The sequence below is a fragment of the Staurois parvus genome, unplaced genomic scaffold (genome assembly GCF_062004578.1).
Source record: "Staurois parvus isolate SC_StPar_1 unplaced genomic scaffold, SC_StPar_1.0 ptg000011l, whole genome shotgun sequence".
In the NCBI taxonomy this organism is placed as follows: Eukaryota; Metazoa; Chordata; class Amphibia; order Anura; family Ranidae; genus Staurois; species Staurois parvus.
This window is the reverse complement of record NW_028317807.1, coordinates 22073373-22091971: the sequence shown is the minus strand read 5'-3', so window position 1 is coordinate 22091971 and position 18599 is coordinate 22073373. Positions and strand designations below refer to the sequence as shown.

At 38.5% G+C, this 18599-nt stretch overlaps 1 protein-coding gene across 3 annotated transcripts in view; it reads right to left on the bottom strand.

Annotated features, from left to right (window-relative positions):
* The window catches only part of VPS8 (VPS8 subunit of CORVET complex), a 300342-nt gene that overhangs the window by 264561 nt on the left and 17182 nt on the right, over positions 1-18599 (bottom strand). For all 3 annotated transcript variants that reach the window (XM_089671617.1, XM_089671621.1, XM_089671618.1), the window contains exons 3-10: positions 18232-18300; positions 16536-16663; positions 13405-13498; positions 11086-11118; positions 9603-9657; positions 5996-6120; positions 3596-3682; positions 2148-2215 (exon numbers count right to left, since the gene is read on the bottom strand). In XM_089671617.1, the coding sequence (XP_089527743.1) occupies positions 2148-2215; positions 3596-3682; positions 5996-6120; positions 9603-9657; positions 11086-11118; positions 13405-13498; positions 16536-16663; positions 18232-18300 (659 nt within the window). The remainder of the gene's footprint in view (positions 1-2147; positions 2216-3595; positions 3683-5995; positions 6121-9602; positions 9658-11085; positions 11119-13404; positions 13499-16535; positions 16664-18231; positions 18301-18599) is intronic.

Genomic DNA, 18599 nt, shown 5'->3' with positions numbered 1-18599 from the left:
TCCAGGTACCTCTTCGGCCGCTCATGCCTCTTTCCGTATGGGGTAGCTGGGGAGTCTGGACGGAGGAGTCCCGTCGGAGAGCTCCTATCGCATGCTCTCTGCCGCCGCCATGTTCAGGCTCCTCCCCCGGCACCAAAAGCTAAGCTAAGCTGTGTAAACCCTCACAGTGCCAGATGTCACTTGTGGGTCCTTTTTAAACGGGGGATTTACAGTGAAGGAAAACAGTACACCTCTGTGAACAGTGTCAGGGAGGCTGTGGTTGCTGCTGCACAAAAAGTTGATTGTCAACAGATTAAGAAACTGACAGACTTCATGAATGGAAGGCATATGACAGTTTTTGAAAATAATGGTGGCTATACTGGTCACTGATTTTTTATTTTTTTTTTTAAACATCAGAAAAGTATATTTGTAAATGTTGAGTTGTTTGTTTATTATTCTCACTTTAACCATTTCAATACCGTGCAATTTTACACCTTCCTGCACAGGCCATTTTTTAGGTTTCAGCGCTCTCACACTTTGAATGACAATTGCGCGGTCATACAACATTGTACCCAAACTAAAATTTTATCATTTTCTTCACACAACTAGAGCTTTCTTTTGGTGGTATTTAATCACCGCTGGGGTTTTTATTTTTTGCTAAATTAACAAAAAAAGACCAAAAATTTTGAAAAAAAAACACGTTTTTCTTTGTTTCTGTTATAAAAGTTTACAAATAAATAATTGTTCTTCATAAATTTAGGCCGAGATGTATTCTGCTACATGTCTTTGGTGAAAATAACCCAAATTAGGATGTATTATTTAGTTTGTAGAAAATTTATAGAGTTCACAAACTATGGTATATATCTGAATATTGATCAATCCTGAAGTACTGACAGCCAATCTAATTTCTTGAGGTCCAAGAATGTCAGAATAGTACAGATATCCCCAAATGACCCCTTTTTGCAGAGTAGACAGTCCGACGTACTTCATAAGAGGCATGGCGAGTTTTTTGAAGTTGTATTTTTTTTGTCATAATTTTTCGAAAAATGAAAAAATTAAAAAAATTATTTTCACTATTTTTGTTTTTACATACTGTCACCAGTGCAGTACAGCGTCATCATATAACTGGCGTGGCGGTGATCAGGGACACTGACTGGTGACAGTATGAAAAAAAAAATATATTTTTTTTTAATTTTTTTATTATTTTTAATTTTTTATTAAATTTTTTTTTAGATTTTTTTTCATATTTTACTATGACCAAAGTAGTACAATGTTACCATAGTAACATTGTACTACTTTGGGGAAGTGATCAGTATTTTTTTTTTTTATTTTTTTTTTTACACAATTTGCTTATAGCAAAGAATTACTTTGCTATAAGCAAGCATTTACCTGAATGAAATCGATTCATTCAGGTTTTTTTTTTTTGTGCTTAGCTGTGATTTGGTCACAGCTAATCACATGTATGTGCATGTGATTAGCTGTGACCATTCACAGCTAGGCACTAGTATACAATGGATGGCATGAATGAAGCCATCCATTGTATACAACTGTCATGTGACCTGCTGTGATTGGTCACAGCAGGTCACATGGTACCAGCAACGGGGGCCGGTACTCAGATCTGTCATCGGCCGTGTCCGAGGTACACGGCCGGTGACAGATCGCCCGCTGCACCGCTCTGCATTAGCGCAAACTGCGCATGTGCGGGAGCAGGCCAAATGGCGTGCACCCGGAATGCAGAAGCACTTTTGAAGCCGCCAAACGGCCATTGGCCGGGTGGCTAATGGTTAACAAATGAAAATAAACAAGTGAGATGGGAAAATTGTTTTTTTTCATTTAGCTGTATAATTCAGCACACTAATAGCTGCCCAACAATTGTGCACACATAGATATTCTCCTAAGAAAGCCAAAACCTCACTTTAAATTTCTTAAATATTCAGGTTTGAGGTTAATTCATTTTGGATTGACTGAGAGCACTGTAGTTCAACAAAGAAATGAATCCTCGCACACAGTGTATAATGTAATGTAAACAACTAGTCCACATTTTTAAAAAGAGTACAGTTACTAATTGTAGTGCCAAATCTTCCATGGCTTTTTAGAAGATGAAGACAATAACATAACATACACAAATGAAACAATGGGTCCAAAGGACTAATACAAAAAAAACTTACTTGAAAGTCAGCTCAAATACAGATCCTCCACTGTCATTGCAGATTGCAAGAGTTGGGTCATCTGTAAACTGAATAAAAAACAGCTTGGTAATACTGATTATTCTCACCTTGTTTGTATAAAGGAACAAAGAAAAACAACTTGTGCATTTTATTTTATGCAGCATTTTATTTTAGACTTAGTTTATAAAATGCTTTATAGATGATCTCAAATGAATGCCTATATTATAAGAATTATAAGCACAGATAAACCAACAAATACGTCAACTTCAACATTTACTTCGATCAGTCAATAATATGACTTTTTTTAATCACTGCTATTTCCTTACCTTTATTTCTTTAGCTTTTTCAGGTTTGAAAGCATAATTATCAAATAATAAAATGTAATATATCCCCATAGAATTATATCATCACTGAATTATATCACCATTGCACACCAGGTATACAGGCTCCTATCCCCCCTACTGGAAAACTCTGAGAATGGAGCCCCATTACTATCCTTATACTCTCTTTTATGCCCTTCAGCACCAAGAAGGTGCTTCCAGTAGGGGTAAATAATTGTGCTCTCCAAACATCAGCCCAGTGCAGATAGGCATCAAGAGTTGGTACAGGAGAGGTGTAATGTGCACCCTACTAGGGATTTCCCAGTGTTTTAGTGCACTTGGGAGGAACAGGTGCAGTTTTTACCCCCCCCCCTGCCTGTGAAAGAGTAAGGCAGGCTGAAATACGCTGTGGCTGGATGGGGCTGAATACAGTACGTAGTACTCATTTTAGTGCTGTATGCCCAAAATGCAGGTATACTGCATTCCCGGCATACGGCCCTGGCATAGACTTTGACAGGCTACAGGTAGCAGGGCTGAATGCTGCAGCGCCTGAGCCTCCCAGGCACACAAACTCTGGAATTGGATGTACAGTATAGGGATAAACATCTAATGTGCAAGGAGCCCAAAGTGTGTGTAAATAAAGAACAGGATAAAAAAAAAACAAAGTTAATTTTGACACTGGGCCTCTCCCAAAAATCCTCTCAAGTTTTAAAGTCTGAAGTATACTATACAGTCAAGCCTCATAATGACTGAATTTCAGTAAGGTTCAACGTAATAGGAGGATTATGGACTTGTCAGGGACTCACAGAGTCTGGTTCATATGCCATCAATATTAATTAGGTTATTTAACAATTTGTTTTTTTTTCGTATAGAGAACTCAGAAAACTCGATAATTTGAGTGGATTTAATGAACTACCTTTAAGAAAGATTTAATATTTTTCTTTCATCTAATAACTATTAGTGCTTTTGACCTCATTATATACATTGAGGGATCAACAATAAAAGCAAGTGTTAAATGTGCTAGTTACGTGATTAAAATCAAACATAAAAACAAGGAGGAATTCTCACACAGCAAAACGAACAATCACAGTGCAGGTCATAGTGAAGAAAGAATAATACTGCAGCTACCTTGATGTGCAGAATGGCTGTGCCAGGTGGGTGGGCATCAGTTATAGATCGCAGGAGCTTCCCACTGGCCAGATCCCACATCGTAATCTGAAAGAACAGGACATTCACATGATGAAATATGTCAATAAACCTTTAACACTTACAGTCAGGTCCATAAATATTGAGACATCGACACAATTCTAACATTTTTGGCTCTATACACCACCACAATGGATTTGAAATGAAACGAACAAGATGTGCTTTAACTGCAGACTGTCAGCTTTAATTTGAGGGTATTTACATCCAAATCAGGTGAACGGTGTAGGAATTACAACAGTTTGCATATGTGCCTCCCACTTATCTTTGATACAGCTGATGGAGTGGAATTTAAAGGCACCTCTAGGTTTACATTTTTGGGAGTTGAAATTTACATTTTTGGGAGTTTTTCTAAATGTATGTCAACGTATCAGAGAGTGTTGACATTTTCGGATCACCATATTACAGTCTGACTTAACCTTTGTACAATCTCCTTTTGGCTACATGCATTCTAACTTATTTTTACGCTCCTAGCAGCTAGCTATGTGTGTTTTTTTCTGCCCCCAGAGACAAATAATGGAAACCTATGTGTGTATACACACTATTGTAGGCTAAAAGCATTTTTTAAGCTTCAGCTTCTAGGAGCAGAAAAAACCCCTGCTTTTTTGTGTTTTTGAGAGCAATTTGCCAACAGAAAAAAATGCTGAACGCTCCTAAACGCTACTAAAATGCTCCTAACAGCTTTTTTCTACCTTTTTTCTCCCTACGTGTACTGTAAAAACACAAATGCCCCTAAACACTTCTAAATGCCACTGAAGAGCTACTATAAAAACGCTGTTATCAGCATTTGTTATCCAGTGTTTTTTTCCAGCATTTTTTGAGCTTAAAAAATGCTAGTGTGCATGGAGCCTTAGATTTACTATAACTAAGTAATATCAGGGACATCTAACCTACTCCACTAATTTGTACCCAACCAAGCATGCCTCTGCACTACACAGCTTGAAGTAAATATTAAAGGGATTGTACAGGCAGATTGTAATTCGGGATGAAAAAACAAAAATCAAAAAACTAAAATACCCGTGCTACTGTGACAAATCATAAACTTAATAAATAATAAAATGCTGCTGTTCCTAAAGTGAAAACACCTTTACATATAAATAATATATAAATAAATATACATCTGCTATTATACTTTTTTGCGCTGTGTTATTGATTATTTGTAATTAGGGTTGAGCTCAGGTGTGTTCGAATCCTAGTCAGAACCCACCTGAGCAATCCCGCCAGGAAGCTGTCTTCTGTACTGTGTAAGGCACAAGCAGTCGAGGAATTCCCCACCCTGGAGCCACACGTATACCAGGGGCATGTAAACATGCAGCTGCGGGGTGGGAAATGTCTCGGCAGATTATGATGGGCCAAATACAGTGACAGCTTCCTGATGGGATCGCTCAGGTGTGTTTGTACTAGGATCTGAACACGCCTGAGCTCAACCTTAACTAATTTACATGTAATTAACTGTGTTTAACACAGTTTCTCCAATTAAGTTGGAAATGACATCACAGTGTGTAGAGACATCAGGTTTTTTTTTTTACGTGTTCTGCAAGGGCACAAAGAAAACAATTATTCTGTATGTGCCCTGTTCACTCCACAACACTAGTATCATGTGCAGATTTTTTCATGTGCAGGAATCTGCAACATGTATAAAACTCATTGAAATGCGCATGCAAACTTGATATGAACTCATGTCTCTGCAAGTGAAATCTGTGCATCAATTTCCATCAGTTTTTCTGCATGTATGGCAGGAACAAGGCTTTTAACTGGACCATTCAGTCTGACAACATTTTTCATATTTTTACAATATTTAAGAAAAGCATATGTGTTTTATTCCTCTTTAGTTTGACCCAAACTCCATTCAGAACATTACCGGTTCTGTTTTTTGATTATGTTTTAAAGTGTGTAGTGCATCAAATTATTATTTTTTTATTAATCCAAGCAGAGGACTAACAAGAGACACTATAATATTAAAATTACTGTTTGACATGGTTTGGAAATTTCTGAAAACACCATAATAGATTGTAAGCTCCAAGAAGCAGGGCCCTCGAACCCCTCGTGTATTGAATCGTATTGTTACTGTACTGTCTCATGTACTGTCCCATTATAATGTACAGCACTGAGCAAACTATTGGCGCTATATAAATCCTCTATAATAATAAAAATAATAATACATTTTTACAATTGAGAAAAGCAATCCTAAATAAAAATGTCTGATATAGATAAAAAAAATGTGTCAAGCATTATCTTTTCACCAGGACTTACAGAGCTACTTGCTGAGCAGAAGTATAAATAATAAGAGATAAACAGAGAAGAAGAGTTCAAATGTAAAATTACCTGTCCTTTTGCAAAGCCACAGAGAAGCCTGGAACAGTCATTGTTGATGCTTAATGCTGAAACAGCGCCATATTGTGCACCGACCGCAGTGCTTCCCAGACAGAGACGGAGGGCCTGGTTTGCATCTGTGGAAAAGTTTAAGCTTTAATTCAGCGCTGATTAGCATCAGTATAACAATTACTCTAATGTAAAGGCTTAACAAAAGAATTCAGATACACCTTGTAATACCGTGGATACATTCTGCTACGTGTACACTGTTTCTGCATAGCTTGGTCAGTGATAGATTTAGCAGAATAGGGCCTTAAGGATGGTAGTAAATTTGGCATACCCGCATCCTTTTTACTGACCTTAACAAGTATTGCAATAGACCTAGAGAAGTTTCCCAATTTGCAATTTCTGTACTAGAATAGCCAGTCTCCTTGGATACAAAGTGTTTACAACTACATCATCCCTTAAGAAGGGACAGGCAGGTGTACAGCTTTGACCAATTCCGCTATGTCATTGGTTGAACACAGAAGTTGTAACCAGGCACCTTGGACATTCACCAGGCCTTAAGGCTGGTACAAACAGGCCAAATATCAGTCGGTATCAGTCAGTTCAACAGAAATCAACCGACATTTGGTCTGAGTGTACAGCAGCCTGTCCGTCAGGGTGACGACCAGCTTTTATCGAAAGGGCATACTGAGAACCAGCATCCGATTGGTGCTTGCACTGATCAGTGTGTTTTGGTAGGGGCAGTCCCCCTGTCAGAATACAATAACTCAGTGTGAAAGATCGCTGCATTAAGACTGCTTAGTTAGTATGGCGACCTCTCCATTTTTTTTTTTTTGTTCAGACTACTGGGTTGAACGGAAAAAAAAACTTCACATGTGTACCCCGCATTAGGACTCTCCCTCCAGTATTGGTACTGATCTGATCATCATTCATGATAATAGAGCAATGTAGAGCTCAACACCTGAACAGACAACTCAGGGTCAGTCCTTTTTCCTAATGGATTGGCTTGTCACAGAGCTTTGTACTAGTGAACAAACCCTTAGACCTGCTGGGTTTACCCTGTAAAATGTAAAATATTATTTATAGAGAGCAAAAAATAACAGTTATCTTACTGATATAATCATATTAAATGAGATGGTAGAAAGTTATGTTCTGAAAGCAGAGGTGACATGTAAAGTGTGACCACTGAACCAAGAATAGACAGCACTGTTTTATGAGTTATTAAAGAAAGTTTAACATGGAAGTTGTACGAAACAAAAACAAAATATACATTTCATGCTAGTAATTAACATTAAAATAAATTACTGAAACCTATTGTTGAAAATATTTACATGCAAAGCTATACAACTGGTGGTCACAGGGACCTTCTTTTGCATTCTGTAAGGCTCTAGAGGAAGTCTGGCTGCACACTAAGAGAAGCTGCATTCCCCCAAAATTATAAAAGGAACATTTTCTCCAAAATTACATTTTAAAATGAATCTATGCTTTGCCCAAGCAGGGCACAATGACAGGTTTACCCAATTGCGAGGTTTCCCGTTTGCTTTCATTCCTTTTCCCTTCACTTTATCAGGAAGGATTAGTCTGCTTTGTAAAAGAAACTATAACTGAAAAGAGACGGAAATGTAAAATGAAGGAGTACTGAATAAGTGGGTTGCTTTTCTGACCTAACTGTCCTGGAACAAGCATGCAGAAAGCAGTTGGAACCCCTGATCTGCACACTTTCGTTCCAGGTCAGGGACTCAAACTGTACGGGAACCACAGGATAAGCATGATAGCAAGGCAACTATCATTTTCATAGGTTGAGTCTCACAAACGGGATTGTCATGATGGTTGCCTGCACGCTGGATGGCAGTGTGCTTGTAGCGTGCTCTCATACAGGCTACAGTTGACCTGGTAAAGGGAAGCACAGAGAGGAGGATCTTGGAAAGCATGGATAATAGGATTCACAGGAGTGGAAGCAGTATAGTGCGGAACTGGAGGTGCAGGTCTTACAGGCAAGCAGGTCATAGAATACTATAAGAAACACTTCCTGCACTAGATTCAGCATTCACAGGGAGACAGCAGTATCTTAGCAGCATTGAGATGCTGAGCTCACAGGAACACAGAAGTAACAATAAATATAAGATACACAGAGGTGTACAGAGGTATAAGTGAATACAGGTACACGGGATACAGATGAGGTGCAGAAGGAGTCTAGGACAGGAAGGATGCCTATTAGTATTTACAGGCAAGAGCCCAGCCAGCCTGCACATAAAACAAATGTGAGGGCCCTTGGAAGGGCCAATGTGCAGAGTCCATGAAGCACTTGGTCTTCTTCTGAGCTCCAGAAGGTGGAGATAGGTTGCACTGCAGACAATTCCCAGGTTGTAGTTCTTGAACTCACCTGGGCAAGCAGTTACTAGGAACTAAGGGATGGTGAGCAGGCAGAGTCCCTTGCCAAACTGAGGTGCAGAGATTACAGGACAGTAAAGAGTACAGTCCAAGCTGGCAGGTGTGCGTGGGTCCCACAGGGAACAGGTCCACAGAGACACACAAACCAACTATGAACGAATGACAAACAGGAATCTCTAGGAACAGGTACAGATGCATGGGGACACAGAGCAGGAAATAGGCTGGAAAGACACTGGGAGACTCTGAAGCAAACTCCAGATACAGGTGATGCTAATGAACAGCAGGCAGAAACTCACAGGGGATCACAGAGGTGCAAGAAGGCTGAAAGCTGGCAAAAGGTACATAAGGGAAACAGAGGCACTGAAATTTTAAAGAACACAGCAGGTACAAAGATACAGATTGCACATGGGATGGGAACACACTAAGAGTCCCTGGGGATAGACTGGTATGCATCACATACTAGCACATTATAAGAGACTTACCTTAAAACTAAGCCCTCCAGCGGCTCTCAGTCACTGCTGACAGGGCATCCATCTTCACCCGTCTTCCTTCTGGGTTTGCGGGCTCCAGCCATTTGAATGGCCAAGTTGCGATGATGTCACCCCTGCACATGTGCACAGAAGCCATGGACGCAGAGCAGCGCTCTGAAGGGACAGCATGACGTCACTTCAGAATGCATGCGCACGTGATGTCACTGAATGTACATATCTTCCAAACAGTGCATGTTTAAGAGATATTCCTTGTACCTACACGTACGCTTTATTATAGGCTTACCTGACAGTACAAGTGAGCAAGCCATATTTACTACCACTTTAAAGGAACTTTGTATGAATATGATGGCTACCATAGCTGATCAAACAGCTGGAATACTTTGTTTCACACTGGAATAAGAATGCAGGGTTTTGAGTTCACTCAGAGACAAGCAGACAACTACTGAAGTATCCTTAGAAGCAAGTCAGAGCCCCAATATTTCAGTACAGATATCTTTAAAACAACAGGATTTTCGACTTCAACACAAAAGGATGCATCTAAAATATCCAACATTTCTCAGAACCGCATGCAGCGCATTCCCATACCTTTGCCTTCTCAGTTCCAGAAGGTGAGAGAAAGGGACAGAGAGAAAGTTACATATTACTACAACCAAAACGATACTTTTGAATCAAACTTTAATTTGTCAACATTGTTAAACTTGTTATGATATTGGAACACAAGATCAGCTTACCAAATATAAGAGCCAGACCATGAGAAGTACCCACTGCAATTAGATTAGAGACAGCCTAAAGATATACAGAAAAAGAAGTTAAGATTCATGGCATTTTTCAAAACATACCACATTTTGTCTGAATGTAAATCTAAGGACATGCAGTGGATTAGATCTCTGTGATACTGAGAATTGTACTTTTTGGCTGTCACTTCATTTGCTGCAACGAAATTAATAAACTGCCATTGAGACGATGGCCACAACAAGCAGTCTCTCAGCAGCAAAGAAATGTACTTAGCTATGTTTCACAAACGAGAACAATGAATATTTGTGAATCCAAATCTGTATAATCTCTGTACAATTAATAGATATCTAGTAGAATGATAGCCTACCTAAACAATCCAGAACAATAAAAATCCAAAAAAAGGTTGTGCAAACAGATGGAAATGTCTGTGGTCACCTTGCAATGACCCATGGTATTCCTTGTACTATCCCATCTAACAAAAATATCTTTTTTACTCATGTTCTCATTGCACAGCTCTCTAGCAATCCCTGGTTAGTAGTTGTGATTTTTTTTTAAAAAACATCTTTATTTTTAGAAGCCTACCCAGATACAATTCCTCCTTTCCCAACTTGCTGGAATTACTTTTTTTTTTTATATTGGCAGACAGTTCGTTGTGCTTTTCTATGACAGTGACCTGTCAACCAATAATAAAAAAAAGGCAGCCAACTGCAAAAAGATGTAAGATATCATTGTATATGGGAACACTTCTTGAACATTAAAGTTCTAAAGGTAAAGTTGATTTTTACTCAGTGTTTTAGCAGTGACATGAAAGAGGAACAAACAGCTTAAAGCGGTATTAAACCCAAAATCAAAAATGTAATATATTGCAGCTTACCAATCATTAGATGTGATGGCTGCATCAGTTTTCGTTTTGAGGCTTTTCCCCCCTCTGTTTTCACCTGGTGATCTGGCCAGTAACACACCTCCTGTAATAGAGTGCCCCCACTTTGAAAGAAGGAGCACATGGGGCACCTCTGGACAGCAGTATTGTTATTTGGGGGGAGGGGAGTGTTAGACTAGCAGATTTAGATACATTAATACATTTAAGCCAAACTCCAGCTCACACATTATAAGCAGTTACAGCAAATATTTTTTTTCCCTTTTGGAATAAGGGATTTACATAAATAAAATCTGTGTAAGCACCCCTGTCACTGGTAAATAGTTTGTATCAACCGTTTAATTGCTAAATCTGCAGGGCAGCTTGTTCTGTTTAAAAAAAAAAGCAGACTTACTGGTCAGATCACCAGGTGAAAATAGAAGAAAGAAAGCCTAAAAAGGAAAACTAATAAAGCCATCGCAACTAAGAAATTTGTAAGCTGCAATACAATAAATGTTTGCTTTTGGGTTTAATACCGCTTTAACGCATCTTTTATGAATTACATGCGAATGTCAGACGGAATGTCAAGGGTTTAAAAAAATATATAAAATAAAGATACTCACTATAGCTGTGGGAAGCCCAGCATCTACTTTATCCTGAAATAAGAGAATAAGAAAAATAATTAGAAATAATGAATGTGAACTTGCCACTGGTTGATGTGTTGCAGCCTCTTTTGTGTAGGCCTACTAAATATGATTGTTATGGCTATATTTTACAGCTGAACTGTAGGCAGATATAAAATATGCACATTAATGCGGCTCTGTATTATATATTAAATCATAACATTTATTTTTACAAATACAAGTAGTGTAATATATGAATATGACTTGGTATCAACTTGCAGTCCCTTTACAACAAAGCTCAGAATGGAAAGCAGTACAAACAGCCAAACAGCTGTGCTGCAGTGGTTACATGCTAACAAGCGATATAGAAGAAACGGGCAGAGTGACAATGAGCTTCTTTCAATGGCAAAGCACAGGCTGGGGGAGGTATAGGACCTATAACAGTTACTGAACTACAGCAGAGAACAATCAGATCTGCTGTCCTGTTAGACAGGGCTGTGCTTTGTTGCAAAACTGTGTACATTTCAGGACTGGATGAACAGAGATACAAATCCTTTGGCAGGTAAAAAAGCTCCATTATACAGTATGTATTTTATCTATGTACCTAGTATTTTGCTGGAGTTCAGCTAACCAGTCCAGTCTAATCTAGGCTGGCCTGATTTTCCCTACTCTCCTTCCCTCAAGGCCTGCTATTGTCACTTGACATACCACTTCACAGAAGACTGTTTGTGAAGGGCTTAGAATACAGCTTGCTAAGAACAGGGGAAACTGATGAGATCACTAGATGCTTCTGACTGCAGTAGTGAGTGCTATTAAGTAAAATTTGACCTGTCCATATCGGGAAATAAGCACCTATACATTTTATTCAGATATGCATACATTATTTTCAAGATTCCCTTTGACTTGTGCCCTATTGATGTGTGAAGTTCACTGCAACTAGCAAGCAAGTGTACAATCCCAACGCACACGTTCCTGCGTTAAAAATGGCTGTGTGTATAAGTGGGTGCTACAGTGACCATTGGCTGGAACCAAACAGAATCAGCAAGGGAGAATGTCACCAGCACACCGAGGATCACCAATATGGGTCTAAACGTTTTAATGAACGATCACATAGTTACAGCAAGGCAACATTTTGGAGTCTCGCAGGACCCCTTCATCAGGCATGTGACGAGTAGTAGTTTCACTGCAACTACTTACACAAAACCTTTTTCAACAACAAACATTAAAGAATTAGGGAGACAAATTTAAGAGTTGCAACTGCAACTTGGTTTTCAAAGATGCAGACCCCATGGTTGGCACTATTAGGAGAGTCATTTACCAGGAACAAGCATGCAGGACAGTTCAGACTTTTTTGGCATCGCTAACTGCTTCCAAGTCAATTACTTTTCTGGCAGCAAAGCCAAGATGAAAATGACATTTCAGAAAATGCATCTTTAAAAAGCAAAGCAGCAATCGCAGATTACATATTTATATCCTCATAAGTACATCTGTCATTAGAGAATTATGGCAGCTGCCAGTGCCAAAATTTTAGTTATAGAGCTGTCATGAGAGTGCTTCAAATTCATTACTTAGTAAATAGCTTAACAACTTTAGAAAGACGTCTGACATTCTGGCATTGAAGTAACACACAATCAGAAAGCTAGAATTTTCATAAGGAAGAAAGCAATGACAGAATCCATGTCTCTAATTACATGAATATTTTAAGCAGTAGCTAGTTCCTCTTGCCTACCCTCTGATAGGGTGCCATTAATGGTTCATTGGCTTAGGTGTACACAAAGGCTCTTTTGCTGTACTTTCTGAATAAACATAGATCAGATCTATTTCCTTAGATCCTAAGAAAGTAGCCAATTTATGCAATATATTTATACAGAAGGAATATTAAACGTACAATAAAAATCATATATCAATCAAATTAATGTGTAAACACAGCATGTTTTTGACATCCTTAAGATAATTCTAATATATGGCCTATAATTTTAACTGGTTAAAACATTTTTCAGAGCTTTAGGGCTCATGCACACTGGCATTAAAAACACTGTGTTGAGATCTCTACAGCATTTAGATTTTTACAGATCTGAATGCAGCAGTATTGTATATACTAAACAGAAGCACTTCACAGGCCATTGCATGTGCTTTTTTTATTCAGGATCTTTCTGCCAGCAAGATTCTGCATAGATAGTAGCATTTTATAATGGCCATGTGCAGGGGACTCAATACATTTGTGATTGTACAAGGCCTTCCAAGAGATCTGTGTATTAGTAATACACAGGGGACTTATGATTCATCTAGTATATACCTAAAAAGTATTATAAAACTTACTGCAGCTGACACTATCTGAGCGGAGACGCCTTTGAGAAGCATATGGCGCAGTACAGATCCATGGCGGGAAAAAGCATCTGGTAGCTTCTTCTTTCTGATAACATAAAACAAGAAAAGTTCTCATATCAACAAGGATTTATAAACTTCAATAGAATTTATTACTACAAAAGAGCACAAAGTCATGCAGCAATTCACTAATGAGAAAGACATGGAAGACGTCTGCCAGTATTCCTAGGTCCCCTTTTCCCTTTCAGGTTTTGTATTCATTAAGTATTCAGTAGGGACTGCTGGAACACACAAAGATGTACAAGAAAGAGTAGGGAACTCTGATATGGAAAATTCACTGCTGGAGTTTCCAAGACATACGAATCCAGGGGCTGACTAAGCACAGCATCTCCACTCGTAACTTTAATATTTCACTCGGGTGAACTGACCCTTTATTGTTACATCGCTAAAAATCACTTTGGATGCCACCATGCTATATTATCTAGGCAAATGGTAGTATAAAGCTTCTGTATGGTTTATTGGCTGATCTCTTTTAAAGTACGAAATACAAAAAATAAATGATACTACACTCAGTGCAAATTAACAGCAGTGGTCACAGGATTGAAACACTTAAAAACTATTTTGGAAGTGGTCAGTCTTTTCTGTAACACTAATCTTTCAGCACATGAGACTACGGTCATTTATAATTCTTATCCACCACAATATGAGAAAGTTAGGAAAGAAAGAGGGAGGTTCTCCGGAAAAAAAAAAGAAGCAATGAGGGACTTAAGCCAAGATGTTGATATGTAAAATATTTTGTAAATCACAGCTGTGAAGAGACCCCAGTACCATACTTTTTATTTTTAAGCCTTGAAACAGTAAATCCTAAATACTACTTACATGGCAGACTTTTTAAAGTTTCCAACTTCTCTCATTCAATTCTTTTTATTATTTTAACCAGTTCAAGACCGGACTCATTTTTCCCACACTTTCCACCTTGGCCCTTTTTCAGATTTCAGCTCTGTCACACTTTGATTGACAATATTAGTCATGTAACACTGTAGCCAAATTAATTTTAGATACGTTTTTTGAGACTGATAGAATTTTTTTTTGATGGTATTTAATCACCACTGTTTTTTTTTATTTTTGGAAAAAAAAAATGTTCCCCTCTTTGGAAAGTACACAGTCCAAGGTATTTAGTAAGCAGGCTGGTGAGTTTTAAGTTGCAATTTTGTGCCACAATTTTTTTCCACAGAATTGTCAGGTTATTTCCCACTGACAGAATAGCCATACTTACAATTACACCCCAAAAAAAAAACATTTTGCTACTCCTCCTGAGTATGGGGATACCACATTTGTGAGACTTTTTCACAGCCTAATTCCACAGAGAGGCCCAAAATCTAAGGAGCACCTTCAGGCTTTCTAGGGGAATAAACTATGCAATTTACTGACTGTCTATCACATTTTTTAGAGGCCCTGGAGCACAAGGACAGTGGAAACATCAACAGGTGTTTCTCCTGTCCTGGCACTTCAGGGACTCAAGAAATAGGACAAGTAGTCAGGAAATGAGATGCGTAACTTATGCTCCTTGAAAGCCCAAAAGGTGCTCCTTGGATTTTGGGCCTCTCGATGCATCTAGGCCGTGAAAAAGACTCACGCATGTGGTATTCCAAGTCTCAGGAGAAGTAGCAAAGTGTGCTTTGGGGTGTAATTGTAAGTATGCCTATGCTGTGTGTGAAATATCTTGTTAAAATAACAACTTTGTGGAAAAAATAATTTAATTTCCTCTTTTTCCAAAAATTGTGAAAAAATTACAACTTCAAAAAAAACTTACCATTCCTCTTACTAAATATCTTGGACTGTCTTCTTTACAAAAAGTGGTCATTTGGGAGTATTAGTACCGTCCTGGCATTTTAGGTCAGGACTAATCTATTTTCAAATATATATATATATACACACCATAGGTTTGTAGACTCCAAATAAATGTAGCAGAATATATTTGGGCATTATTTATGAAGAAAGTTTATTTATTTGTAAAACTGTATAACAAAACCTAAGAAACTAAAGGAACTTTTTTTGGTAGCAGTATTCAACCCCAAAACACAAATGTATTAAAATGCAGACTTAATGAACTATAAGAGCGCAGATCAGCACCCTCGTAGTTCTCTGATATTTCCTGCAGCTCAGCTACTGTCTGTCCGTACGGAGGTATTTGTAAAACTGTATAACAAAACCTAAGAAAAAGGGTTTTTTTTGGGTAGCAGTATTCAACCCCAAAGCACAAATGTATTAAAATGCAGACAGAAAATGCTGCTAATAGGTGTGCGCTTTACTACTTCATTCAGAAAGCAGATACCCCAAGACAGAAAGTGTGTTACTGGCTGGATCAGCAGAAGAAATAAAAGGGAATAAAAAAAGAAACAACATTAATGCAGCACCCACATCTAATTACTAGTAAGCTGCAATATATTACATTTTTGGTTTTGAGTTTATTACTGCTTGAAGGTTGTGTTGTGTACCTTGAAGGCTAAGTTAACCTACTGAACATATTACACCCATATCTGGGGTGTAACATGGTAACATTCCAGCACTCTCCACCTCATACCCCTTTGACAGAGGGTTTTTTTCTCCCTGCAGCCGCTGTCAAATTTTAAACATGACACGTCTGTAGGCATCATTCATTCACAGAGATCTGTGAAAAAATTAACTACATACAAAGCCCATTTGCCACTGTGGCAGATGGCTTGTAGCTCTTAATGAACTATGAGAGCGCAGATCAGTACCCTCATAGTTCGCTGACATTTTCTGCAGCTCAGCTGCTGTCTGCCTGTATGGAGGTACAGGTAGAGAGCTGTTGCAGTGTCTGCAGGAGCTTGACATTGCACCTGCGATCCACTGATCATGCTTTTTTTTTCTTTAACTAAAGGTAAATTAGCCTTTAAATGTGCATTTTTGATGATTAAATAAACATACATTTTTTAGCAGTATGACTATTGTTTTACAAAGAATTTAGAACAAAGAATTTTATTTAATTTCAAGCTGGTAGACAGTGGTTGTACAGCTCTGTAAAAGCAAATACTAAATACATTATAATAAAAAATAAGACACATGATTCATAAATCCAAACAATAGAGTTTTTAAAATACCTCTTGTGTGCCCGGTCACCACTATCAGAGCTGGCCAATGATGAGGTGTCACAGGAGTGGGTGTCAATAGTCTCTATGTTCAGCAGTGCAGGATCTTCTGGTATGAAGGGTTCATCCTCATCATCTGTCTGTATAGATGAAATTTCACATTTGGTCAAACATGTCTATTGTTCAATACCATATATTTATATCCCATATTAATAAATGCAGGATATCTAGCTTCAACCCAGATTATTGTGTATGAATATACAATGGATATTTTATGCAAGTTACTCTATGGCAGTAACAGAGTTGAATGGTTCTATGCCATTTGGCATTACTAGTCCTGGAGTAGGATGAAGTAGGTATACATTAAAAAGTAACAGGTAGTAGGAAAGTTTGTTGCTGGGCACAAACTTTCCTTTTATCACTATGATTCTTTAATCATGGTGATCATATCATCTTTCACTACTTTAACAAAGTGAGTAAATATTGATCAGGCAGGGTTCCAAGCTGGGTTGCGTAAAGGTTTGTTGGAGATAACAGTGATCTTTATGGCCTGCTGCAGCTGAAATTGACAGGACTTTAGTTAATGTCCTCGTAGCACAAGAAACTTATTAGTAGAATAGTAAAGGATGTTCACCTTTTGGAGCACGCATAAAGTGTAACATGCTCTTGCATCTGTACTCGAATCCCCGTGATTAGACCCTCCCTCCCACCCCCCACACACACCGCAAAACCTCTTCATTCATTCACAGGAATCTGTGAATTAATGAATTACAAGTACCATCTGCCACTGCGGCAGACAGCTTATAGTTCTCAATGCACCACGAGGGCACTAGTGATTTATTTATTTTAGGTACTTATATAGCTCTGTCAATTTACGCAGCGCTTTACATATATATTGTACATTCACATCAGTCCCTGGCCCTCAATGGGCGTACAATCTAAGGTCCCTAACTTACATTCATACATACTACGGCCAATTTGGACAGGAATCAATTAACCTACCAGCATGTCTTTGGAGTGTGGGAGGAAACCGGAGTACCCGGAGGAAACCCACGCAGGCACAGGGAGAACATGAAAACTCCAGGCAGGTGGTGCCGTGGTTGGGATTCGAACCAACGACCCTAGTACTGCCAGGTGGAAGTGCTAACCATTTAGACTCTGTGCTGCCCAGTGCCTAGTGATTGCTCTAGTAGTTCACTGACACTTACAAACACAAAGCCCCTGCTGAAGTACAGGCAGAAATCTGTAGCAAGTGTCTGCAAGAGCCTGACATTGCACCCATGATCTGCTGATTGCAGGTGGAATGCTCTGCAGGCTATTAACAAAAGAAAAATAGTAAATGCACACTTTTTATTACTTGCAAAAACATTTTTTTTTTTTTTCAAAAGGTGAACTTAGCCTTTAAAATTTTCAGTGTGGAGGCCATGAAGGGGTTAAGACTACAAGGCAACCTTGCATTTTCAAAAGGATGCCAAAAAACACCACCCCCATACCACCCTCAGTACAAGCTTCCTTTTAAGCTAGGCAATAACTCAACTATGTATAGACTGGCCTAGTTTTCATTTTTCTGTTCCAGAATTTACATTTTCTCAAAAGAGATTGGCCTGGGCCATTTTTGCAAAAGAAAATGACTCTTCAGGAACCAAAAAATTAAATACACAAAAGAAGAATCATTTACCATATGCTACAAATTGCACAAAAGACTCACCTCATTCAAAATGCTCTCAAGTGTTGGCGGAGTGTCAACTTGAGGAATGTCAAACTCTTTATCATCAATCTAAAAGGAATGTGATCTCAGTGAATATTAAATGACAAGTGGCATGGTAAAAAAAAGGAGAAAGACAATGGTAAAATCTTTACATGTTTTGATATGAGGAAGGATCTACTACAACACTAAAAATGCTCATATTTCTATAATTCACCCTTATTCTGATACATCAAAAGTAGAAAGCCTGTGGCTTTCTGGTTGCTGCTAAAAATGTTCAGGCCAAGAACATAAGCCTTTCACAGTCAAGGGGCCCCTGTGCATGAACAATTTTACCCCCCTAAACCCTCCCTCCCTGGTCCATTATATGC